Genomic DNA, 27,960 nt, shown 5'->3' on the forward strand with positions numbered 1-27,960 from the left:
CATAAAGATGTGACCCCAACTAGGGATGTCCGATAATGGCTTTTTGCCGATATCCGATATTCCGATATTGTCCAACTCTTTAATTACCGATACCGATATCAACCGATACCGATATCAACCGATATATGCAGTCGTGAATTTAACACATTATTATGCCTAATTTGGACAACCAGGTATGGTGAAGATAAGGTACTTTTTAAAAATAATAACAAAATAAGATTAATAAATTAAAAACATTTTCTTGAATAAAAAAGAAAGTAAAACAATATAAAAACAGCTACATAGAAACTAGTAATTAATGACAATTAGTAAAAATAACTGTTAAAGGTTAGTACTATTAGTGGACCAGCAGCACGCACAATCATGTGTGCTTACGGACTGTATCCCTTGCAGACTGTATTGATATATATTGATATATAATGTAGGAACCAGAATATTAATAACAGAAAGAAACAACCCTTTTGTGTGAATGAGTGTGAATGAGTGTAAATGGAGGAGGGAGTTTTTTTTGGGTTGGTGCACTAATTGTAAGTGTATATTGTGTTTTTTATGTTGATTTAATAAAAAAAATAAAAATAAAATAAAATAAAAAAAATGATACCAAAAATAGAAAACCGATACCGATAATTTCCGATATTACATTTTAACGCATTTATCAGCCGATAATATCTGCAGGCCGATATTATCGGACATCTCTAACACCAAAGTGACAATTTATAGGATTTTATGGGCGTATAGAGGACCTCCCACTTTTATTTACGTTTATTTAATATTTTGAATGCATAAAAAAAAAATGCATCCATTGTCATGTATTTCATAATGATTGCGAACGATAGGCAAAAATAAATAAATAAATAAATAAATAAAAATAAAGTGCAGTTCCCCTTTAAGATTCAAGCCTTTAGTATGTTATTAATTCTAACAAAGGAAAACTATCATCTATATTGTTTGTTAGGACAGGAGAATAAAATAGACTGTTATCACCCACTAGTGTCTCGTGAGTCAGTACATCACATCAGTTGTTTGTGTACATCCGAAATGTGCTCTTGTGTTGGCATACCGCCTGTCTCGGAGAGCCTTCCCCTGTAGATCTTATCTTCCACCACATCTGTCCAGTAAAGGAGGCTGCGATTAAAGTGGAAATCCAGCGCAATGGTGTTCCTCAGGCCCGGCACAAGCAGGCTGTAGTCCCTCTTGTGAAGGTCTATCCGTCTTATCTCATGGCGAATTGAGAAAATGATGAAAGCCTCAAAGGGATCTGAGCAGAGGGGAGGTGACAAGAAAACAAGAAGCCTGTTTATTTAGAGAGTGTGACACCGGGGGTTTAGGGATGTGATGCCTAACTTGCTAATTGATGGCGTGTGACATTGAGTCAAGGATTTGATCAACAAGCCTTTTGCACCGATGGCAAATGGTAATCTCTTTTAAAGAGGACCAACAGTTTGGAAGGTATTTATATGGCCCCATATTTATATGGATCTCGTGTGAGAGGAAGGTGGGGGGGCGGGTGGTTTAAACATTTAGGAATGCAGTCTGCTGAAAATGATGGAAAGTGCCATTCTACATCGCAACTGATTGTAATTGCACCACAAAACACATTTGAAGATATTAAACACTCTACTGCCATCTGGCTGCCACAAATTTGCCACGTGTCATGCATCAGGTAAACCACGGTGAATGATAAATAATAAATGATAAATGGGTTGTACTTGTATAGCGCTTTTCTACTTTCAAGGTACTCAAAGCGCTTTGACAGTATTTCCACATTCACCCATTCACACACATTCACTCACTGATGGCGGGAGCTGCCATGCAAGGCGCTAACCAGCAGTCATCAGGAGCAAGGGTGAAGTGTCTTGCCCAAGGACACAACGGACGTGACTAGGATGGTAGAAGGTGGGGATTGAACCCCAGTAACCAGCAACCCTCCGATTGCTGGCACAGCCACTCTACCAACTTCGCCACGCCGTCCCCATAATAATGGGATCATATGAATCCCCTTCCTACTGTGTTATGCAAAACCAACATTTCTTACCTAATGGTAGCTGTTTTTGTGCATTTGGGATCTGCATAAGTTCTGTAAATTTGAAATCAAACCATGGAGGGATTCAAAATATAAAGTATATATAAAACAATATTGCCTTCCTTTATACTGTCTTTTGTTTGTCTGCTTGTCAAAGTGCTCTGAATTTCTATCTGTTTTAGTCTCTTTTTAGCCACTTTAAGTCAATTTTACTAGTTTTAAGCTTAACAATTGATGAATGAAGGCTTACTTCCAAAACGTGGCTTTTCTGACTGCTTTTGTTAGACTTGGAAATCTGGAGGCCTTCGACCTGCCTACTCAGTGGCCTAGTGGTTAGAGTGTCCGTCCTGAGATCGGTAGGTTGGGAGTTCAAATCCCGGCCGAGTCATACCAAAGACTATAAAAATGGGACCCATTACCTCCCTGCTTGGCACTCAGCATCAAGGGTTGGAATTGGGGGTTAAATCACCAAAATCATTCCCGGGCGCAGCCACCGCTGCTGCCCACTGCTCCCCTCACCTCCCAGGGGGTGATCAAGGGTGATGGGTCAAATGCAGAGAATAATTTCGCCACACCTAGTGTGTGTGTGACAATCATTGGTACTTTAACTTTTAACTTTAAGCCAGGAGATGTTGTGCTAGCTGAAATTTTGGCCTTCCACATGCAATGGCCTGGATCTGTCCTGGCCCCAGCTTGGCCTTCCACTGCCTGGAGACTGGGTCTGCTGGCTTCGTCCTGGCCTTCCACTGCCTGGAGACTGGGTCTGCTGGCTTCGTCCTGGCCTTCCACTGCCTGTAGACTGGGTTTAGTGGCTTCGTCTTGGCCTTCCGTCTGCCACGGCCTGGATCTGTCCTGGCCCCAGCTTGGCCTTCCACTGCCTGTAGACTGGGTCTGCTGGCTACATCTTGGCCTTCCATCTGCCACAGCCTGGATCTATCCTAGCCCCAGCTTGGCCTTTCACTGCCTACAGACTGGGTCTGCTAGCTTTATCTTGGCCTTCCACTGCCTGTAGACTGGGTCTGCTGGCTACATCTTGGCCTTCCATCTGCCACAGACTGGATCTATCCTAGCCCCAGCTTGGCCTTTCACTGCCTACAGACTGGGTCTGCTAGCTTTAGCTTGGCCTTCCACTGCCTGTAGACTGGGTCTGCTGGCTACATCTTGGCCTTCCATCTGCCATAGCCTGGATCTATCCTAGCCCCAGCTTGGCCTTTCACTGCCTACAGACTGGGTCTGCTAGCTTTATCTTGGCCTTCCACTGCCTGTAGACTGGGTCTGCTGGCTGCATCTTGGCCTTCCATCTGCCACAGCCTGGATCTATCCGAGCCCCAGCTTGGCTTTTCACTGCCTACAGACTGGGTCTGCTAGCTTTATCTTTGCCTTCCATCCGACACAGCTTGGATCTATCCTAGCCTCAGGCTGACTATGGCTGGGCCTCTGCTAGCCTTAGCTTGGCCTTCAAACTGCTGTAGCCTGGACATGTGAACTTTGAATATTGGACCTGGGTAGGTAGTTAAACAATTTAACAAGGCTTTTGACACACACTCTCTATTTAATTTTAATGTTTTCCGCAGTTGTAGTGGGGTACCTGTCCAGGTGCTCCACCAACTTTTAACTCTACCGAACGCAACAACAATCACCTGGTCCTTCGAAACTACATTATTTACACAAAGGTTATTGATGTCCTCATGTGGGTCAGTGCTAAATAATTCTAACCACCATGGTGTATTTCAGTGTTAAATATATATTTTACTCCTTCTGAAATTACTCATTTTGACATTGTGAAGCCAAGTAATGTTACCTTGCAATATGAAATGGAACATCTTTACATTGCTCTTGCTTCTGCTATCAGGCAATGTGCAACCAAATCCAAGCCCGGCTTTATACAACATCAGTACTCCTGATGAATTTAGAGCTAGGTCAGGTCTCGGTTTAATTCATTCAAATATTAGTGTACTGCCAAAATTAGACTTAGTCAAAATCTGGATTCAAACAACCAATGCAGTCATCCTTATCTTATCAGAAACCTGGCTAAGTAAAGCAGTCTCTGACAAGGACATTGCTATAAATGGATATAATATCTTCCGATGCGATCGTCCTCGAAAAGGTGGAGGAGTGACTATGTACAGTATATAAAAAACAAATTTACTTTATCATCATCGATGTCAATCACTAAACAATTTGAACTCCTTGCCCTGCAGCTTGAATTCTTGCATGGCCAACCCCTCGCAATTGTAGGGTGTTTATGAGTGAGTGGTGATTTAAATTTTGACTGGTTGACATCCTTATCTGATAACCTTAAAGCTGTATGCAACTCACTAAATTTAACTCAATCACTTCCCCAACTCGACCCAATACTAAAAACGCATCAAAATCACCTTTACTTGATCTAATTCTAACCAAAGCTCCCCATAAGTACACTGATACCGGGGTGTTTGTCAATGACTTGAGTGATCATTGTCCAATTGCAGCCGCAAGAAACTGCAAACTACCAAAATTAAAACCCACTATTACATGCAGAAGAAATATTAAAAACATTTGCCTCCCAGCTTTTATATACGACCTAGCTGCATTTCAGTGGAACGCAGTTGCTTTAATTGATGATGTTGAGATAGCGTTGAAATACTTTTATAATGAATGCCAACGTATAGTCAATAAACATGCTCCCTTTTGAAAATTACGTTTTAAAGGTCAAAATAATCCCTGGTGTTCCTCTGAAATTGGAAACCTCCTCAAAGAGAGAGACGTTGCTTGGGCCAAGGCTCGAAAAACAAAGACAGAGGTTGACTGGCTCAGCTTTCGCCAGCTTAGAAATAAACATACTTCGCCGAGTCTGATTTTTACCTGCATGAATGCAAAGAACATATAAATGACCCCAAACCATAAGAAGCTTCTCTAAATCATGTGACAACTCAATTTTAATTACTCAATCTGGTACTTTGTCTGATAAGACAGCTATATCAAATTGTTTTAATGAGTTTTTTTGTTTCTGCCGGGTCCTTGTTTGAGTCGTTGAATCCTCAATTGTCAAATGTTGGCCTAACTAGTGTTAATATACCAAATACACCGCAGGCTGTAAGTAGATGCAGCAGCTGCACTTTTGAGTTCACACCTGTATCAGTATCTGAGGTAAACAGTGCGCTAAAGAGCCTGGACACAACTAAAGCATCAGGACCTGACCAAATTGAACCCTTTTTCTTAAAATTGGCTGCTGATATTGTAGCTCAGCCTTTCTTGCATTTTTTTTTACCTAAATCTAACAAGTAAAAGCATTCCAAAAATCTGGAAATCGGCCTTTGTTCTCCCCCTGCTAAAAGGGGGTGAACCCACAAATATAGCGTATTTTTTGGAGTATAAGTCGCTCCGGCCGAAAATGCATAATAAAGAAGGAAAAAAAAACATATATAAATCGCACCGGAGTATAAGTCGCATTTTTTGGGGAAATTTATTTGATAAAACCCAACACCAAGAATAGACATTTGAAAGGCAATTTAAAATAAATAAAGAATAGTGAACAACAGGCTGAATAAGTGTACGTCAGGGATCCCCAAACTATGGATCCGGCCCCCCAACATCCAAAATCCGGCCCACAGGAAGTCCCAAGTTAAAAAAAAAGTTTTATTTTTATTTTTTTTATTTATTTTTTTTATATTTCCTTTCTAATCCATTTTCTACCGCTTGTTACTCTTGGTGTCTCCTAGCCGCTCAGGCAAATCAAATTGTCTAAAAATGAATTTTCCAATCGATAACGTGACAATGTTAAATGTTGATGAACATCAATGTTAATTGATGTTAAATGACAAAACGGATTATAAAGACAATGTATATATGTATATATACATATACATATACACATACATATGAATATATATATATATATATATATATATATATATATATATATATACATATATACACATATACATATACACGCACACACACACACACACACATATATATATATATATATATATATATATATATATATATATATATATATATATACAGCCTGGCCCCCGGCCAATTTCTTTTAACCCAATGCGGCCCCCGAGTCAAAAAGTTTGGGGACCCCTGGTGTACGTTATATGAAGCATAAATAACCAACATATTATGGTAAGAGTCATTCAAATAACTATAACATATAGAACATGCTATACGTTTACCAAACTATCTGTCACTCCTAATCGCTAAATCCCATGAAATCTTATACGTCTAGTCTCTTACGTTAATGAGCTAAATAATATTATTTGATATTTTACGGTAATGTGCTAATCATTTCACACATAAGTCGCTCCTGAGTATAAGTCGCACCACCGGCCAAACTATGAAAAAATCTGCGACTTATAGTCCGAAAAATACGGTAAATAATTACAGACCAATTTCTAAATTATGCATTTTAGCAAATTTGTTAGACAAGATCTTCAGTAACCAGCTAAAGGATTTTTGTTAGATCCATCCATCCATCCATCCATCTTCTTCCGCTTATCCGAGGTCGGGTCGCGGGGGCAGCAGCTTAAGCAGGGAAGCCCAGACTTCCCTCTCCCCAGCCACTTCATCCAGCTCTTCCTGTGGGACCCCGAGGCGTTCCCAGGCCAGCCGGGAGACATAGTCTTCCCAACGTGTCCTGGGTCTTCCCCGCGGCCTCCTACCGGTCGGACGTGCCCTAAACACCTCCCTAGGGAGGCGTTCGGGTGGCATCCTGACCAGATGCCCGAACCACCTCATCTGGCTCCTCTCGATGTGGAGGAGCAGCGGCTTTACTTTGAGCTCCTCCCGGATGGCAGAGCTTCTCACCCTATCTCTAAGGGAGAGCCCCGCCACCCGGCGGAGGAAACTCATTTCGGCCGCTTGTACCCGTGATCTTGTCCTTTCGGTCATAACCCAAAGCTCATGACCATTGGTGAGGATGGGAACGTAGATCGACCGGTAAATTGAGAGCTTTGCCTTCCGGCTCAGCTCCTTCTTCACCACAACGGATCGATACAGCGTCCGCATTACTGAAGACGCCGCACCGATCCGCCTGTCGATCTCACGATCCACTCTTCCCCCACTCGTGAACAAGACTCCGAGGTACTTGAACTCCTCCACTTGGGGCAAGATCTCCTCCCCAACCCGGAGATGGCACTCCACCCTTTTCCGGGCGAGAACCATGGACTCGGACTTGGAGGTGCTGATTCTCATCCCAGTCGCTTCACACTCAGCTGCGAACCGATCCAGTGAGAGCTGAAGATCCTGGCCAGATGAAGCCATCAGGACCACATCATCTGCAAAAAGCAGAGACCTAATCCTGCAGCCACCAAACCAGATCCCCTCAACGCCTTGACTGCGCCTAGAAATTCTGTCCATAAAAGTTATGAACAGAATCGGTGACAAAGGGCAGCCTTGGCGGAGTCCAACCCTCACTGGAAACGTGTCCGACTTACTACCGGCAATGCGGACCAAGCTCTGGCACTGATCATACAGGGAGCGGACTGCCACAATCAGACAGTCCGGTACCCCGTACTCTCTGAGCACTCCCCACAGGACTTCCCGAGGGACACGGTCGAATGCCTTCTCCAAGTCCACAAAACACATGTAGACTGGTTGGGCAAACTCCCATGCACCCTCAAGGACTCTGCCGAGAGTATAGAGCTGGTGCACAGTTCCACGACCAGGACGAAAACCACACTGTTCCTCCTGAATCCGAGGTTCGACTATCCGGCGTAGCCTCCTCTCCAGTACACCTGAATAGACCTTACCGGGAAGGCTGAGGAGTGTGATCCCACGATAGTTAGAACACACCCTCCGGTTCCCCTTCTTAAAGAGAGGAACCACCACCCCGGTCTGCAAATCCAGAGGTACCGCCCCCGATGTCCACGCGATGCTGCAGAGTCTTGTCAACCAAGACAGCCCCACAGCATCCAGAGCCTTAAGGAACTCCGGGCGGATCTCATCTACCCCCGGGGCCTTGCCACCGAGGAGTTTTTTAACTACCTCAGCAACCTCAGCCCCAGAAATAGGAGAGCCCACCACAGACTCCCCAGGCACTGCTTCCTCATAGGAAGACGTGTTGATGGGATTGAGGAGGTCTTCGAAGTATTCCCTCCACCGATCCACAACATCCGCAGTCGAGGTCAGCAGAACACCATCCTCACCATACACGGTGTTGATAGTGCACTGCTTCCCCTTCCTGAGCCGGCGGATGGTGGACCAGAATTGCTTCGAAGCCGTCCGGAAGTCGTTTTCCATGGCCTCACCGAACTCCTCCCATGTCCGAGTTTTTGCCTCTGGGACCGCTGAAGCCGCACACCGCTTGGCCTGTCGGTACTTGTCCGCTGCCTCAGGAGTCCTATGAGCCAAAAGAACCCGATAGGACTCCTTCTTCAGCTTGACGGCATCCCTCACCGCCGGTGTCCACCAACGGGTTCTAGGATTACCGCCACGACAAGCACCAACTACCTTGCGGCCACAGCTCCAATCAGCCGCCTCGACAATAGAGGTGCGGAACATGGTCCATTCGGACTCAATGTCCAGCACCTCCCTCGTGACATGTTCAAAGTTCTTCCGGAGGTGGGAATTGAAACTCTCTCCGACAGGAGACTCTGCCAGACGTTCCCAGCAAACCCTCACTATGCGTTTGGGCCTGCCAGGTCTGTCCGGCATCTTCCCCCACCATCGCAGCCAACTCACCACCAGGTGGTGATCGGTAGAAAGCTCCGCCCCTCTCTTCACCAGAGTGTCCAAAACATGAGGCCGCAAATCCGATGACACAACTACAAAGTCGATCATGGAACTGCGGCCTAGGGTGTCCTGGTGCCAAGTGCACATATGGACACCCTTATGTTTGAACATGGTGTTCGTTATGGACAATCTGTGACGGGCACAAAAGTCCAATAACAAAACACCGCTCGGGTTCAGATCCGGGCGGCCATTCTCCCCAATCACGCCTCTCCAGGTTTCACTGTCGCTGCCAACATGAGCATTGAAGTCCCCCAGTAGAACGAGGGAATCCCCCGGGGGAGCACTCTCAAGTACTCCCTCGAGTGAATCCAAAAAGGGTGGGTACTCTGAGCTGCGGTTTGGCGCGTAAGCGCAAACCACAGTCAGGACCCGTTCCCCCACCCGAAGGCGGAGGGAAGCTACCCTCTCGTCCACCGGGTTGAACTCCAACGTACAGGCTCTGAGCCGGGGGGAAACAAGAATTGCCACCCCAGCCCGTCGCCTCTCACTGCCGGCAACGCCAGAGTAGAAGAGAGTCCAGCCCCTCTCGAGAGAACTGGTTCCAGAGCCCTTGCTGTGCGTCGAAGTGAGTCCGACTATATCTAGCCGGAACTTCTCCACCTCGCGCACTAGCTCAGGCTCCTTCCCCCCCAGCGAGGTGACGTTCCACGTCCCAAGAGCTAGCTTCTGTAGCAGAGGATCGGACCGCCAAGTGCCCTGCCCTCGGCTACCGCCCAGCTCACATCGCACCCGACCTCTATGACCCCTGCTATGGGTGGTGAGTCCATTGGAGGGGGGACCCACGTTGCCTCTTCGGGCTGTGCCCGGCCGGGCCCCATGGGGACAGGCCATCGTGCCCCACCTCCGGGCCTGGCTCCAGAGGGGGGCCCCGGTGACCCGCGTCCGGGCAAGGGAAATCTGGGTTCCTTGTTTGTTTTCTTTATAAAGGTCTTCGAGCTGCTCTTTGTCTGATCCCTCACCTAGGACCAGTTTGTCTTGGGAGACCCTACCAGGGGGCATAAAGCCCCCGGACAACATAGCTCCTAGGATCATTGGGACACGCAAACTCCTCTACCACGTTAAGGTGGCAGCTCAGAGCGGAGATTTTTGTTAGAATCAAACAATATTTTATCTCCGTTTCAATATGGTTTTAGAAAACAACATAGCTCTAAATGATTTAATCGAGGCTGTGGACGGTAAGAAATATTGTGTGGCCCTATTTATTGATTTGTCAGAAGCATTTGACACAGTAGACCACAGTCTGTTGATTCAAGCTCTTCATCACATTGGATTATCTAAAAATGCAGCAGAACACAACGTGAACAGGTGGCTGGGAAGATCTCTTCAAAGGAGTTCCGCGAGGCTCCGTGCTGGGGCCCATTTTCTTTTTTATCTACATAAATAATATTTGCAATCATTTGTCAAATGGTCCGCATTGCCGGCAGTAAGTCGGACACGTTTCCAATGAGGGTTTGACTCCGCCAAGGCTGCCCTTTTGTCACCGATTCTGTTCATAACTTTTATGGACAGAATTTCTAGGCGAAGTCAAGGCGTTGAGGGGATCCGGTTTGGTGGCTGCAGGATTAGGTCTCTGCTTTTTGCAGATGATGTGGTCCTGATGGCTTCATCTGGCCAGGATCTTCAGCTCTCGCTGGATCGGTTCGCAGCCGAGTGTGAAGCGACTGGGATGAGAATCAGCACCTCCAAGTTCGAGTCCATGGTTCTCGCCCGGAAAGGGTGGAATGCCATCTTCGGGTTGGGGAGGAGATCTTGCCCCAAGTGGAGGAGTTCAAGTACCCCGGAGTCTTGTTCACGAGTGAGGGAAGAGTGGATCGTGAGATCGACAGGCGGATCGGTGCGGCATCTTCAGTAATGCGGACGCTGTATCGATCCGTTGTGGTGAAGAAGAAGCTGAGCCGGAAGGCAAAGCTCTCAATTTACCGGTCGATCTACGTTCCTATCCCTTTGGGTTATGACCGAAAGGACAAGATCACGGGTACAAGCGGCCGGAATGAGTTTCCTCCGCCGGGTGGCAGGGCTCTCCCTTAGAGATAGGGTGAGAAGCTCTGTCATCCGGGGGGAGCTCAAAGTAAAGCCGCTGCTCCTCCACATCGAGAGGAGCCAGATGAGGTGGTTCGGGCATCTGGTCAGGATGTCACCCGACCGCCTCCCTCGGGAGGTGTTTAGGGCACGTCCGACCGGTAGGAGGCCACGGGGAAGACCCAGGACACGTTGGGAAGACTATGTCTCCCGGCTGGCCTGGGAACGCCTCGGGATCCCCCGGGAGGAGCTGGACGAAGTGGCTGGGGAGAGGGAAGTCTGGGCTTCCCTGCTTAGGCTGCTGCCCCCGCGACCCGACCTCGGATAAGCGGAAGAAGATGGATGGATGGATGGATGGATTGTCAAATGCAATGTACCGTTTTTATGCAGACGACACCATTATTTATTGCTGTTCAACCTCCATCACTCAGGCTTTTGAGTTTTTATAAGCTGCTTTTGATGTCATCCGGGCTCGCTTATTTGATCTTTAATTAGTTTTAAATACAGATAAAAGCAGGCTACTGATGTTTTCTCATTCAAGGGTGCTACTGGAAAATATTGCAAATATTGCAACATTAAATGGAAACCCTATAGAGCAGGTCAGTACTTGGGTTTTACTCTTGATCTGGAGCTTTCATTTACAGCCCATATTAACAACCTGGTCTCTAAGCTTAGGGTAAAGCTTGGTTTCTTTTTTAGAAATAAAAACTGCTTCTCTCTTAAAGTCAGAAAGAAATTAGTGACAGCGACTATCTTACCCGTAATTGATTATGGAGACATGTTTTATTTTAGTGCTTCATTTAAATGCCTCCAGTCCTTGGACACTGTTTTTCACTCAGCACTAAGATGTGTTACTGGCTGTCGTAGTCTCAGTCACCACTGTCAACTGTATATGAAATCAGACTTATCTTCATTGAGTGCATGCAGATACACACATTGGCTGACTATCATTGATAAGGCTCTTTTAGGTTTAAAGCCTCCATACTTGTGTACCTGGTTACAAAGAAAAAAAACAGCTCTTATGCATTACGTTCTAACAATTTGTATGTTTTAACTGTTCCTCAGGTACGGACTGAATTTGGCAAAAGAGCTTTTGGCATTGCTGCCCCTGTGGCATGGAATGCATTGCAGACAAAACTGAAACTCTCTGAATTACTTCCATTTGGAGACTTCCGTTCTATCCAGAGGGACAGACAGAGTGAGACGTTTGCACGGTGCCTGTGTTTTTTAAAGGTAGACATCCTTGTTGTTTTACAGTTGTCTTTTATGCATTTTAAAACGTATGTCTTAAAGGGGAACATTATCACCAGACCTATGTAAGCGTCAATATATACCTTGATGTTGTAGAAAAAAGACCATATATTTTTTTAACCGATTTCCGAACTCTAAATGGGTGAATTTTGGCGAATTAAACGCCTTTCTATTATTCGCTCTCGGAGCGATGACGTCACAACGTGACGTCACATCGGGAAGCAATCCGCCATTTTCTCAAACACATTACAAACACCGAGTCAAATCAACTCTGTTATTTTCCGTTTCTTCGACTGTTTTCCGTACCTTGGAGACATCATGCCTCGTCGGTGTGTTGTCGGAGGGTGTAACAACACGAACAGGGACGGATTCAAATTGCACCAGTGGCCCAAAGATGCGAAAGTGGCAAGAAATTGGGCGTTTGTTCCGCACACTTTACCGACAAAAGCTATGCTACGACAGAGATGGCAAGAATGTGTGGATATCCTGCGACACTCAAAGCAGATGCATTTCCAACGATAAAGTCAAATAAATCTGCCGGAGTGTGTGAGCAATTCAGGGACAAAGGCCCTCGGTAGCACGGCAAGCAATGGCGGCAGTTTGTTCCCCCAGACGAGCGAGCTATACCCCCTGGATGTCTTGGCTCACACCGTCCCTTATGCCACCGAAGATGATCAAGAGAAGAATATCGACCCTAGCTTCCCTGGCCTGCTGACATCAACTCCAAAACTGGACAGATCAGCTTTCAGGAAAAGAGAGCGGATGAGGGTATGTCTACAGAATATATTAATTGATGAAAATTGGGCTGTCTGCACTCTCAAAGTGCATGTTGTTGCCAAATGTATTTCATATGCTGTAAACCTAGTTCATAGTTGTTAGTTTCCTTTAATGCCAAACAAACACATACCAATCGTTGGTTAGAAGGCGATCGCCGAATTCGTCCTCGCTTTCTCCCGTGTCACTGGCTGTCGTGTCGTTTTCGTCGGTTTCGCTTGCATACGGTTCAAACCAAAATGGCTCAATAGCTTCAGTTTCTTCTTCAATTTCGTTTTCGCTACCTGCCTCCACACTACAACCATCCGTTTCAATACATTCATAATCTGTTGAATCGCTTAAGCCGCTGAAATCCGAGTCTGAATCCGAGCTAATGTCGCTATAGCTTGCTGTTCTATGCGCCATGTTTTTTTGTGTTGGCATCACTATGTGACGTCACAGGAAAATGGACGGGTGTATATAACGATGGTTAAAATCAGGCACTTTGAAGCTTTTTTTTAAGGATATTGCGTGATGGGTAAAATTTTGAAAAAAACTTCGAAAAATAAAATAAGCCACTGGGAACTGATTTTTAAAGGTTTTAACCCTTATGAAATTGTGATAATGTTCCCCTTTAACGTATAACTTTTCTGAAACTGCTCTGTGACATGTGCTGTTGACCTCTTGTTCCAGGTCACCCTTGTGAAAGAGATCTCGATGGGTTTCTTATCTGGTTAAATAAAGGTTGCAAACGTCCTCCAAACAGGCCGTTTTTGCACAACTTTTTTCAACAAGTGACATCTGCGCTTATCTCTATATAAGGTAAAGGTTTACCTGAAGAGCTTGGCGCTGGTCCGCGATTGTTAGTAAATACGTTTAATTTTCTCTATCCTCTTGTTGCGGGCCAGACTGACTCGTACATGCACATGCACACTGCGCTGTTGCCATTTCTAATACAAAGTAGCGTATAGTTCGAACTTATATCTGTCTGTAGACTCCATATGGAAGCGCTGGGAACCAAAACATGGTTGGCGGGTTCAAGACGCAGTCAAAGTTGAGGCACGTAAATAAGACTGCCCACAAAACGGGGCATCCGGAAGATACAGTCAGAAAGCGGCTTGACGATGGTCTGTAAAATTTAATTTATGCAGTATTTTGACCAAATAACTACCATTAAATATTATGTAGCCCACAAGGAATAGTATTACATGTAAACAAACATATAATATGACCTCTTTAAATGCACTTCTATTAGGAGATCTAATGTACAACGTACATAAGAAAAACTCTTGGATAAGGCAAACTTTGATTGTTGATTATCACAATCCTACAAACATTGCTAAGCAAATTTGATTGAGTTTTTGGAACATGGGCCACAGAAAATACCGAATACATTTGGGGGAGCGAATCAGACACCCCCTGGATAACAGGTGTCAAACTCAATGGATGAATGGTGGATCTGGCCTGCTACATCATGTTATATGGGCAGTGAAAACTTGGAAATAACTTGCATCATTAAAGCACCTAATCTTAAGTGATGGATGTATTTGATCTGTCAACATGACAGGGAAAATAGTCTTCAATCATCTAGATCAGTGGTTCTCAACTTTGTTTCACAAAGTACCACCTCAGAAAACACTTGGCTATCCAAGTACTACCAACATTTATGTCATCATATGTGTTAGTAATTGCTATGAAGTAAAAACGGGGTAGGATTAAATAAGCCTTGCGTCTTCCTTATTTCATTTCGGACATTAACAGAAAAATAATATGTAAAATATATCACCCATCATGTAACTGTATACATGTTCATGATAAACTTCAACCAATCAACCTACATGACCAACATTAAAATACAGTAGCGTAGTAACCCTAAAAACAAGGCTTTATTTAACAAGAATAATGGCAACATTAAAAATACTTTAAACAGTAACACTGTGTTTGAATATTTATTTAAGCGATTATTTGGCGTACCACAAGATGAAACCCGCATACTGCACCACAGTTTGAGAATCCCTGACCTAGATGCTGCAGATAGAGCTGTAGTGAATACAGAGCACTTCATAATAATCAACAATTAGGGAAAGTCAGGTAATCAGACATGCATGTTTGTTTGGTGTGCTATTTTATAATGTAATGTTAAAATTGTGAAGAAAAACAAACCATGCCTTCCGAACTTTGTTTAGTTTTTACAACAATATCAATTATTATTAGCGTCGACATGTAAAAACGTACTCGTTATATTATGTATATTTATAGTATTTATTACTGATAAAATACATTTCGATACAAGTGCGATAAGCTGAGTACAATTACCCTAACTCTTTCAATGTCGCGTTATCTAATTCATAGCGTTTTACAGCTTTTAAAATAACTTTTTAAACACCATTTTAAAAGTGGGTTATTTTCTTGTTGGTGTTTTTATTTCATGGCTTACATGTTAATGTAATTTCATCGTGGCTGAAAAAAATGCATCACCATTTCGTTTTGCAGTACATCTCTGATGTAAATGTCTGAATGACAATAATAAATCTGAATAAAGGAGCTCTCTGATTTAAAAAAATGTTTTTGCCAATAAAGAAAATGTAAAAACTATTTAAGGATACTAGTGTTTTTAATATTGTGTCAACTATCACAATTTGATTGTTCTTACTACATTTATTGAATTAATTAATATAAAAAATAAGGTTATTTTCTTGATGGTGTTTTTATTTTTATTTCAATAATACATTTGAATAAAGGAGCTCTCTGATTTAAAAAAAATGTTTTTGCCAATAAAGAAAATGTAAAAACTATTTAAGGATACTAGTGTTTTTAATATTGTGTCAACTATCACAATTTGATTGTTCTTACTACATTTATTGAATTAATTAATATAAAAAATAAGGTTATTTTCTTGATGATGTTTTTATTTCATGGCTTACATGTTCATTTAATTTCATCGTGGCTGGAAAAATGCATCACCATTTTGTTTTGCAGTACATCTCTGATGTAAATGTCTGAATGACAATAATACATCTGAATAAAGGAGCTCTCTGATTTAAAAAAATGTTTTTGCCAATAAAGAAAATGTAAAAACTATTTAAGGATACTAGTGTTTTTAATATTGTGTCAACTATTACAATTTGATTGTTCTTACTACATTTATTGAATTAATTAATATAAAAAATAAGCTACACAGCAGGCAGAAGACATTAAAACTGTCATGTCTGTGTAATCATGTTTTGTTTTAGTCATGTTTTGTTTTGTTTAGTTATTGGACTCTTTAGTTTCTGGCTTTTCACTCCCTTGTCTTGTTTCCATGATTGCCCATTAGTTTCACCTGTTCCACGTTTGGACTCATTGTGCACTCTTGTTTGTCACCATAGCAACCCATTAGTTTTCACCTGTCACGTCACGCACCTGTTTCACGTTTTGAGTCACGCACCTGTTTTCGTTAATCAATTCTGTAGTATTTAAGTTCATTGTTTTCAGTTTGTCTTTCTGGTGACATCCCGGATTCATACCCCTGTCACACTCTTACCTCTGCGCACTTCATAGTCCATGCCAAGTAAGTTTTTTTTGTTTATTAATGCCACAGTTAGTGTTTTTTGTGTAATTGTTCACATTTTTTTGCCCACGTGCAAGTCTTTTGTTTCGTTAGTCAAGTTTGTACTTCCGCCTTGAGCGCGCTTTTTGTTCCTTTGAGTGTTAAAAATAAATCATGTATTCACCTTCACGCCATGTCCGGTCCAAATCACTTGCACCTCGGGAGAACAAACCACGCCATAGTCCCAGTCGTGACAAAAACAACATTGAGAACTTGTTGATTTAGATCCTGACTAGGGATGTACGGTATACCGGTATTAGTATAGTACCGCAATAATTAATCATATTCAGTACCATACTGCCTCTAAAAAGTACACAAAACCTTCTTTCGTTTTTTATTTATTTATATTATGTTCATAAACTCAGGAAATATGTGCCTTGACACATGAAGACTTTGAATATGACCAATGCATGATCCTGTAACGACTTGGTATCGGATTGATACCCACATTTGTGATATCATCCAAAACTAATGTAAAGTATCAAACAACAGAAGAATACGTGATTAGTACATTTTAACAAAAGTGTAAATAGAACATTTTAAAAGAGAAAGTAAGCAGATATTAACAGTAAATAAACAAGTGGATTAATAATCCATTTTACAGCTTGTCCCTTATAATGTTGACAAAATAATAGAATGGAAAATGACACAATGTTACGGCATATGTCAACAGCTAAATTAGGAGCCTTTGTTTGCATACTTACTACTAAAAGACAAGTTGTATTGTATGTTCACTATTTTATTTAAAGACACAATTGCAATAAGAAACATGTTTAATGTACCCTAAGATTTTTTGTTAAAATACAATCCAATAATGCAATATTTTGTGGTCCCCTTTTATTTAGAAAAATATCGAAAAGTATAAATATCAAAATACATTTTGGTACTGGTACCAAAATATTGGTATCGGGACACCACTAGTCCTGACGTTGAGCAACTCAAACATAACGTTGAAACAACATGCTTTTTGATGACGTTTAATCAGTGTTGGGTTCTGACATTGATTTGACAATCGAATGTTGGTCATTTTCCAACAAATATTTTACAACTCAAACATAACGTTGAAACAACATGCTTTTTGATGATGTTTATTCAATGTCAGCTTTTGACGTTGATTTGATCATTGGAATTCGGTCATTTCCCAACCAACATCGTAGATTTAACGTTAGACACCAACATTGTCTGTATTTACAAATACAACTATTTTGCAACGTTGTTTCAAGGCCAGTTTTAAAGGACATGAATGTATAATCAACGTTGAATCAATATCTTGTGCCTGTTGGGTATAAAAGCATGGCTATTGGGCTTTTTTTTTGTCTGTCATAAAACTGCTAAGAAAAACCTGACGTGACATTTTTTTACTACAGAAACATGACAATAAACTAGTCAATACATTTTACTCTTTCAACTGTTTTTAATTAATATATCTTGTTCAATTTAAAGTATTTGTTGGTAACAACCACAAACAACTGTCAAGCCGAGTTCCTTGCAAATAAGGACTATCATAAATGCCTAATATAATATTAGTAGTTTAGAAAAAAAAAATATTCCTTATAATTCTCCTTCAAGCAGGAGCTCTTTGGGTTGAAATTGCTCTGTTTGTTTTGCTTTTAGAGAGTTGGATGCATAGTGGAATATGTATGGTAAATAGTACATTAGTTTGTTTAGTGAGTACCAGTGACGTGCGGTGAGGTTGATGTCTGGTGAGGCACTGACTTCATCACAGTCAGATTTACAAACATATGAACCCTAAAGAGTATCTTATTCACCATTTGATTGGCAGCAGTTAACGGGTTATGTTTAAAAGCTCATACCAGCATTCTTCCCTGCTTGGCACTCAGCATCAAGGGTTGGAATTGGGGGTTAAATCACCAAAAATGATTCCCGGGCGCGGCGCCGCTGCTGCCCACTGCTCCCCTCACCTCCCAGGGGGTGAACAAGGGGATGGGTCAAATGCAGAGGACAAATTTCATTACACCTAGTGTGTGTGTGACAATCATTGGTACTTTAACTTAACGTTAACTTTACACATACAAACTGTAGCACACAAAAAAGCACATTTAATAAAAAAAACGTTACTATGGTCTTACCTTTACTTATAAATGAAGTCCACAACTAAAGCCCTCACTTAAACTTTCCACGTGCAAGATTGAATCTATTTAAAAAAGTGTAACCGAGGGTTTATAAATGTTGCCTATACTGTATGAAACTACAAAATAACAAACACGGAGGCTCCAGTTTACACGAGGACCACTTTATTTAACTTCTTTCAAAAACTTCCGCTCCACTACAACATGTCATCACTTCCGCTCTTGGCGCCTTCAAAATAAGAGCTCAAGGCATATACTGTATAACAGCGCATAACAGGAACTTAACATCACAAATAGGAAAGCCCATAAAAATAGGTTACAAAAGTTATTTAATAAGAAGCCAAAAAGTGCAAAAACAAGAATGTTGGTGTTGGAGGAGTTGTGAATTAGATACACCTGCAATCTGCAGGTGTACCTAATGTTGTGGCCCTTCAGTCATTCACAACTCCTCCAACACGGACATTACTGTTTTTGCACTTTTTGGCTTCTTATGAAATAACTTTTTTAAATAGATTCAATCTTGCACCTGGAAAGTTTAAGTGTGGGCTTTAGTTGATATAACAATTCTACGGTGGGGGTGCAGGAGGCGGGTCTACTGGAGCCTCAGCTAGTGCATCTTTTGCAGCCGTTTTATGATCGCTCAGCACAAGAAATACGTGACACACATACAGTTGTTGACAAAATACACTGTACATTACATACCTCAGCTAACTAAACTATGGAAATGTATAATATAATTCATATAGCAATACAGTCTCACTGCACAGCAGGCCAGCAGTTAGCCGAGTCCGTCCATGTTGAGGCACTGAGTGACGTGCCTCAACTGGCTGCTGTTCACCGCACCGTCTCTTCTCAGTATTTGAACGGCAAATGTGAAAATTCAGCGATTTTGAATAAAAATAATCTAAAACTGGTGAAGTTAAATGGAAAATAACTTTATAGTATAATCACTGCATACATATAACAATTTAATTAATTTTTTTTCTTTTTACATTTTTTTTCTTTCCATGATGGCAGGTGAGGCCCCGCCTCACCTGCCTCTAGTGACTGCACGTCACTGGTGAGTACATATCCTAAACCTTTTGAATAAACCATTTTTGGGACAAGTCCTTAAACTGACAGCAGTGCTGGTACTAAATTTTGTCTACTGAGACATAGTTTTTCTGCTTCTACAATAAAATAACCCTCTGCTGTATCATGAAATGTATCGTGGGTTGAACTGGCATAGGTAAAACCAGGCACAAGCTCAGTAATAATCAATGAATCAAACTAACTCCTCCACATATATGCTAAAATCTCACACACGTCAGCATTTTCTTTAGAAAAATATAGGACTTGATCTTTACATACAGTAAATTTCTGCAACTGTACAAATCAAACAAAAAAAATGCAATTATAAATGCACTCTTGCTTCAATGACAGTTTGTCCTAATTAGGATGTGATGCTGTTACCAGAGAGAAAACATCTGCAATTGCAGATTTTCTACTAAGAAATCTTTTTTTTTTTTTACTAGGATGTGCAAAGAAAAATGAGGAGGGGATATGCGCTTGGGACACCACAAAGAATCCAATAACACGTCTTACCCCACATTAAACAGTCTTTGTTTGCATGCAAAGTATGATTTATGATGAAGCTCGTCAATTGTGATCTGCTTCCAGAGAGAAAATGTTTGTGTTCTCCGTCACGTTAATGTGTGATTAGAGCTACGGCGGCCATCAGTCTGGAAATGAAATACAGAAGCAAGTCATCAAAGCAAGGTCCATTAATCTAAGTATGACAAGCCAATGGTGTGTGCATAGCTGGCATATTTTAAGTGGCTACAGAGCAGTCTCGTGAAAACGAGGTTATTCAATAACAACACAGAGAAGTTTGTTTGTCGAAAGCTGTGGTTATTGGGTGCGCAGAAAGAAACAAAGAGGACTTGTTGCTCAGATGTCTTACCCCTTTCTGACAACCTTTTTTATTTGCATATTTATTGTAGACCACAGGTGTCAAATTTCCCGCTAATATAAAAATTTAAGTGCATCCGGCCCCGCCCGGCAAGAGGGAACCCGAGCTATCTTCAACCACATTGCCTCATATATCTCATCCATATGTAATCCGCGTAGTTTAATCCTTGCTATTTTGTTCCGCCTGGGACTGGAACCTGGGTTGCCAGCATGAGAGACAAGCAAGCTAGCTACCGAGCTATCAACCCGATAGCCAGCACTGCTCATAATCATGTTTATCGTTAGCCACGTCGCAGTCACTGAAGCCTTTTAAAGAGCAGTCTTAAAGGCCTACTGAAACCCACTACTACCGACCACGCAGTCTGATAGTTTATATATCAATGATGAAATCTTAACATTGCAACACATGCCAATACGGCCGGGTTAGCTTACTAAAGTGCAATTTAAAATTTTGCGCGACAAATCCTGCTGAAAACGTCTCGGTATGATGACGTCAGCGCGTGACGTCACGGACTGTAGAGGACATTTTGGGACAGCATGGTGGCCAGCTATTAAGTCGTCTGTTTTCATCGCAAAATTCCACAGTATTCTGGACATCTGTGTTGGTGAATCTTTTGCAATTAGTTCAATGAACAATGGTGACAGCAAAGAAGAAAGCTGTAGGTGGGCAGCGGTGTATTGCGGCCGACTGCGGCAACAACACAAACACAGCCGGTGTTTCATTGTTTACATTCCCGGAAGATGACAGTCAAGCTTTACCATTGGCCTGTGGAGAACTGGGACAACAGAGACTCTTACCAGGAGGACTTTGAGTTGGATGCGCAGACGCGGTACCACAAGTACGCTTCCAAACATTTAATCGCTTGCCCGTACGTGCGTGCCGCTATGTGCATGTCACGTACGTAACTTTGGGGACTTTGGGGAAATATATGTGCTATATGAACTTTGGGGAGGTGAACGGTACTTTGGGCTGTGGGATTGAGTGTGTTGTGCAGGTGTTTGAGTTGTATTGGCGGGTTATGTGGACGGGAGAGGGGGAGGTGTTTGTTATGCGGGATTAATTTGTGGCATATTAAATATAAGCCTGCTTGTGTTGTGGCTAATAGAGTATATATATGTCTTGTGTTTATTTACTGTTTTAGTCATTCCCAGCTGAATATCAGGTCCCACCCGCCTCTCACAGCATCTTCCCTATCTGAATCGCTCCCACTGCCCTCTAGTCCTTCACTCTCACCTTCCTCACCCACAAATCTTTCATCCTCGCACAAATTAATGGGGAAATCGTCGCTTTCTCGGTCCGAATCGCTCTCGCTGCTGGTGGCCATGATTGTAAACAATGTGCAGATGTGAGGAGCTCCACAGCCTGTGACGTCACGCTACTCGTCTGCTACTTCCGGTACAGGCAAGGCTTTTTTATCAGCGACCAAATGTTGCGAACTTTATCGTCAATTTTCTCTACTAAATCCTTTCAGCAAAAATATGGCAATATCACAAAATGATCAAGTATGACACATAGAATGGACCTGCTATCCCCGTTTAAATAAGAAAATCGCATTTCAGTAGGCCTTTAAGACCCACCTTTTTGATTTGGCTTCTACCTGATATTAATTATTTTATTGAAGTCATTTGGTATTTTACGTTAGTTATGCAAGATTGTATTTAGTTAAATATTTTTTTTTTTATTTACTGTATATTCATTTATTTTTTTCTATTTTTGATTTATTTATAAAAAAAAAAAAAATCTTTATATGTCTTACTTGTATTTTATTCTTTATCTCTATTCATGGTTCTTAGTATTTTACAAGTTTTATTATTTTTATTTTCGAACGTTCCTCAGATGAGCCATCTGCTTAAGGTGATATTTGCCGTGCTTGTGGGGGCGCTTTGTGTCAGCGTCCTGGTGGCCATGATCTGATGACCTCCTGGTGCAGATGGCTCATGTGATAGTGTTTACTCACATGGCTCCTCTGTACTCAGTCATGCATTCATTTGTTCATATAGTTGCAAATGTGTGTATGTTGTGTGTGTGTGTGTGTGTGTGTGTGTGTGTGTGTGTGTGTGCTTGGTATCTGTGTCCGTGCATACGTATGTGATAATGGGGGATCTGGGTCACCGGGGTATTGTTTTTTAACTTTGTAAAGCACTTTGCGTTGCACTACTTTTATGTATGAAAAGTGCTTTATAAATAAAGTTCGATTGATTGATTGAAGACCGCTTCATGACAATAACCAGTCCATCCAGGAATAGGTGTTGTCACAATTCCACCTATTCATGCATATTCAACTATGCCTCACAAATTATGCACGGCCTCACAATTTTGCCCAATCCCCGCAATTTTTCTGCACATTTTGGCCAATCGTCGAGATTTTTGCCCAACAAATTGGTCCCAGCAACGCAACTGTCCAACCCAGTTGATTCTCAAACTGTGGTACGTGTACAAAGGGTGGTACGCGGGCTCCATCTAGTGGTACGCTAAATAAGTCCGTAAATATGTACCGGTACTCATTGTTGATGTTTGTGGATTGGGGTTAACCTTACAGTGGCCAAAAATATTAAACATGTTTGTTTTTAATGGATAGGTTGATTGGCAACACTAAATTGGCCCTAATGTGTGAATGTGAGTGCGATTGGCCCTGCGATGAGATGGCAACTTGTTAAGTTAAGTACCACTGATAGTCTAGATGTGGTGAAATATGCCTCTGCATTTGACCCATCCCCTTGTTCCACCCCCTGGGAGGTGAGGAGAGCAGTGAGCAGAAGCGATGGGGATTTAACCCCCAATTCCAATCCTTGATGCTGAGTGCCAAGCAGGGAGGTAATAGGTCCCATTTGTATAGTCTTTGGTCCAGGGTGTACCACGCCTTCTACCCGAATGCAGTTGGGATGGACTCCAGCCACCCCATCGACCAAGTGGTAGAAAATGGATAGATGGATGGATGAATACTTAGGCCTACTATGTTACTGTATTGTAATGTTGGTCATAACCAAATCAATTAAATTCAATTAAACCAACTTTATCAATCTCTCAAGGAGCAATTCATTTAAAACAGCATGGGTGGTCATATCAAATGGTTCCCTGCATCCCCGGGGGTCGATTTTGCTGCAACTTTTTACAAATGTTGCAGCAAAATGAGGCATTACAGATCCCGAAATCACGACAAAATTCCACGAAACCCTGGAGGGACTGATTACTACACAATTGCCCCTTTAGGTTTAGTTATAATCATTTACCAACAAACTGTTAAAGGGGGAACATTATCACAATTTCAGAATTGTTAAAACCATTAAAAATCAGTTCCCAGTGGCTTATTATATTTTTCAAAGTTTTTTTCAAAATTTTACCCATCACACAATATCCCTAAAACAAGTTTCAAAGTGCCTGATTTTAACCATCGTTATAAACACCCGTCCATTTTCCTGTGACGTCACATAGTGAAGCCCACACAAACAAACATGGCGGAAAGAACAGCAAGCTATAGCGACATTAGCTCAGATTCAGACTCGGATTTCAGCGGCTTAAGCGATTCAACAGATTACGAATGTATTGAAACGGATGGTTGTAGTGTGGAGGCAGGTAGCGAAAACGAAATTGAAGAAGAAACTGAAAATATTGAGCCATATCTGTCAGAGTTTGTAGGACACGAACCCCAAGATGCAGAGAAGGCGGAAGGCATTGTGCAAGAAAACATGATTTAATTCAATACTATGGGAAAACAACAAAGAAAAAAGTAACAAAAGGTGCGCACAAGGCGGAGAACAAAATGAACTAAAATAGCACAGACGCTAACTGTGGACAAGAAACAAAAACACTTACTGTGACACAAAGGAACTAGGACATGAGCAGAGTGAAACAAAAGTAGACAGAGCTACAACGACACGTGTTAAGACAGGTAGTAGTGACAATGATCCAGCAATGACTGGAGGAGAAGGCAGGTTTAAATAGTAGCTGGCTGATTGACACCAGGTGTGGCCAGGTGCCAATCAGCCACAGCTGAGGGGAAGCAGCATTCAGGGAGACACTCAGGAAATGAAGACAAAATAAAAGCGCTGACAGGAAACCAAGACAAACACAGAGAAAAAACTAAAACACAGTCAAACTGTCAGGGACAAGCCTGACAATATCGGTTTGAACCGTATGGAAGTGAAACCGACGAAAACGACACGACAGCCAGCGACACGAGAGAACGAATTCGGCGATCGCCTTCTAACCAACGATTGGTATGTGTTTGTTTGGCATTAAAGGAAACTAACAACTATGAACTAGGTTTACAGCATATTAAATACATTTGGCAACAACATGCACTTTGAGAGTGGAGACAGCCCAATTTGCATTAATTAATATATTCTGTAGACATACCCTCATCCGCGCTCTTTTCCTGAAAGCTGATCTGTCCAGTTTTGGAGTTGATGTCAGCAGGCCAGGGAAGCTAGGGTCGATAGGGGGTTTAGCTCGCTCGTCTGCGGGAACAAACTGCCGCCATTGCTTGCCGTGCTACCGAGGACCTTTGTCCCTGAATTGCTCACACACTCCGGCAGATACAATGGGGGTCTGGCGGCAGATTTCTTTGACTTTATCGTTGGAATGCATCTGCTTTGAGTGTCGCAGGATATCCACACATTCTTGCCATCTCTGTCGTAGCGTAGCTTTCGTCGGTAAAGTGTGCGGAACAAACGTCCAATTTATTGCCACTTTCGCATCTTTGGGCCACTGGTGCAACTTGAATCCGACCCTGTTCGTGTTGTTACACCCTCCGACAACACACCGACGAGGCATGATGTCTCCAAGGTATGGAAAACAGTCGAAAAAATGGAAAATAACAGAGCTGATTTGACTCAGTGTTTGAGAAAATGGCGGATTGCTTCCCGATGTGACGTCACAACGTGACGTCATCGCTCCGAGAGCGAATATTAGAAAGGCGTTTAATTCGCCAAAATTCACCTATTTAGAGTTCGGAAATCGGTTAAAAAAATATATGGTCTTTTTTCTGCAACATCAAGGTATATATTGACGCTTACATAGGTCTGGTGATAATGTTCCCCTTCAAAAGCTTACTTTGGATTTAAAATTCAGAGAGACAAAGAGATATTTTAGTCTGGCTAGTGTATACTTTAATATTAAAAAGGAATTCAATAAGAAAAACAAATTGGAATAGCTTGTTTTATCCAAAAAATATCGAGTGAAGCACGGTATTTATTGGACTGGGTTATACTTGTATAGCGCTTTTTTACCTTGAAGGTACTCTTTGACACTATTTCCACATTCACCCATTCACACACACATTCACACACTGATGGCGGGAGCTGCCATGCAAGGCCCTAACCACGACCCATCAGGAGCAAGGGTGAAGTGTTTTGCTCAAGGACACAATGGACGTGACAAGGTTGGTAGATGGTGGGGATTGAACCAGGCCGCTCTCCCAACTGCGCCATTATATTATATATTTTTAAAGTACATTGGCACACATTATTTCCAGACCATATTGCAACAATTCCAGCTTAAAAATGAACGCAAACTGCGGTATGGCCACAAAACCGCATAAGGCAACCTATGAATCATGCGTTACCTGTGCTGTGGCAGCTGTCCCCATCAGGGTCAAGCCTCCATCCTGGATAACAGGAGCACTTCACTGTGGTCTTGTACTGCTCACACACTTGGCTGCACTTCAGGTGGCGGCTGCAGTAGTCCACCACCTCACATGTCTTGTTGCTGGAGTCCAGGTGAAGTCCAGGGGGACAGGAACAAACGACCCCCTTCCCCGGTGCCACGGTGCATATGTGGCTACAGCCCCCTCGGGCTACAAGACACATGTCTGAAATAGAGAGAGGCAAAGGCTTGTTGGAAGCATGCCACAAAGAAAATACAATTTATAGGTGAACATTCAATACAGTATGGCAAGTATATTTGACGCATTTGTCAGCTCAAGACTTAGAAAAACTTGTACATGCCTTTATTACCAGTAGGCTAGACTATTGTAATGGTCTCCTTGCAGGTCTTCCCAAAAAAACTGTCAGGCAGCTATAGCTTGTTCAGAACGCTGCTGCTAGAGTTCTAACAAAGACCAAAAAATGTGAGCACATTACACCAATTCTTAAATCCTTACATTGGCTCCCTGTACATCAGAGGATTGATTTCAAAATCCTCCTGCTCACATATAAATCACTACATGGTCTAGGGCCGAAGTATATCACTGATATGCTCCCACTATATAAGCCCTCTAGATCACTAAGATCTTCTGAGACCAATCTGTTGGCGGTTCCCAGAGTAAACTCAAATCAAGGGAGAGCATCATTCAGTCACTATGCAACAAATAGCTGGAATAAACTTCCTGAAGATGTCAGACTTTCCCCAACTCTGACTACTTTTAAAACTAGACTGAAAACTTTTATGTTCACCTTAGCTTTCAGCTAAATCTTTAAATTTTTTAACTTTTAACGTCCGCACTGTTTTTATTTTTATTGTCTGCATTTTAATTTTGCCTTGTGTATGAAAAGCGCTATACAAATAAAGTTGCCTTGCCTTGCCTTGCCTTGTTTTGTTGGCCGAGCTTCTCTTTTCACTATTACTCTTATTTTATATATTTCTGAGAACCATTGTCCTGTACAGTAGAAATGTGATTGTAGTCTATTTATTTTGTCAGTTACAGAAGCACTCTGCTGTTTTTTTGACCTTCTGCAAAAATGTGAGTGTCATAATAACTGTATCTAAGTTATCACAAAACTTTGCGTTTCAATGAGTTCCCGGCGAGCAGACAAAAGCTGTTTTTAGTCTTGCCAATCAAAAGGCTTGTAAAACTCCACTGTGTAGGATGGGAAGCGACATGAAGGTGTCAGTTTCTTTGATGTATTGTAATCCACAGGAAGATTTTGTCATGACTCGAGATCTACAAAGCTTAGAGCAGTGGTTCTCAAATGGGGGTACGCGTACCCCTGGGGGTACTTGAAGGTATGCCAAGGGGTACGTAAGACTTTTTTTAATATTCTAAAAATAGCAACAATTCAAAAGACCTTTATAAATATATTTATTGAATAATACTTCAACAAAATATGAATGTAAGTTCATAAACTGAACATCAAATCAAGTAGGCTATTCCATTCATTACCATAAACCCAGAGTTTCCCCCATGCCATGATGGTTTGACCCTCACTAAAATGTCTGTCATAAAGAACTGTGAAAAGAAATGCAACAATGCAATATTCAGTGGTCACAGCTAGATTTTTTGTGGACATGTTCCATAAATATTGATGTTAAAGATTTATTTTTTGTGAAGAAATGTTTAGAATTAAGTTCATGAAATGTTTAGAATTAAGTTCATGAATCCAGATGGATCTCTATTACAATCCCCAAAGAGGGCACTTTTAAGTTGATTACTTATATGTGTAGAAATCTTTATTTATAATTGAATCACTTGTTTATTTTTCAACAAGTTTTTAGTTATTTTATATCTTTTTTTCCAAATAATTCAAGAAAGACCACTACAAATGAACACTATTTTGCACTGTTGTACAATTTAATAAATCAGAAACTGATGACATAGTGCTGTATTTTACTTCTTTATCTCTTTTTT

At 41.9% G+C, this 27,960-nt stretch overlaps 1 protein-coding gene across 2 annotated transcripts in view; it reads right to left on the bottom strand.

The window, feature by feature from the left end:
* Positions 1-27,960, bottom strand: part of lrp1bb (low density lipoprotein receptor-related protein 1Bb) — a 1,021,613-nt gene that overhangs the window by 401,926 nt on the left and 591,727 nt on the right. For both annotated transcript variants that reach the window (XM_072912020.1, XM_061926507.1), the window contains 2 exons: positions 25,960-26,205; positions 1,061-1,258 (listed from right to left, as the gene is read on the bottom strand). In XM_072912020.1, the coding sequence (XP_072768121.1) occupies positions 1,061-1,258; positions 25,960-26,205 (444 nt within the window). The remainder of the gene's footprint in view (positions 1-1,060; positions 1,259-25,959; positions 26,206-27,960) is intronic.

This window comes from Nerophis lumbriciformis, linkage group LG31, assembly GCF_033978685.3.
Source record: "Nerophis lumbriciformis linkage group LG31, RoL_Nlum_v2.1, whole genome shotgun sequence".
NCBI lineage: Eukaryota > Metazoa > Chordata > Actinopteri > Syngnathiformes > Syngnathidae > Nerophis > Nerophis lumbriciformis.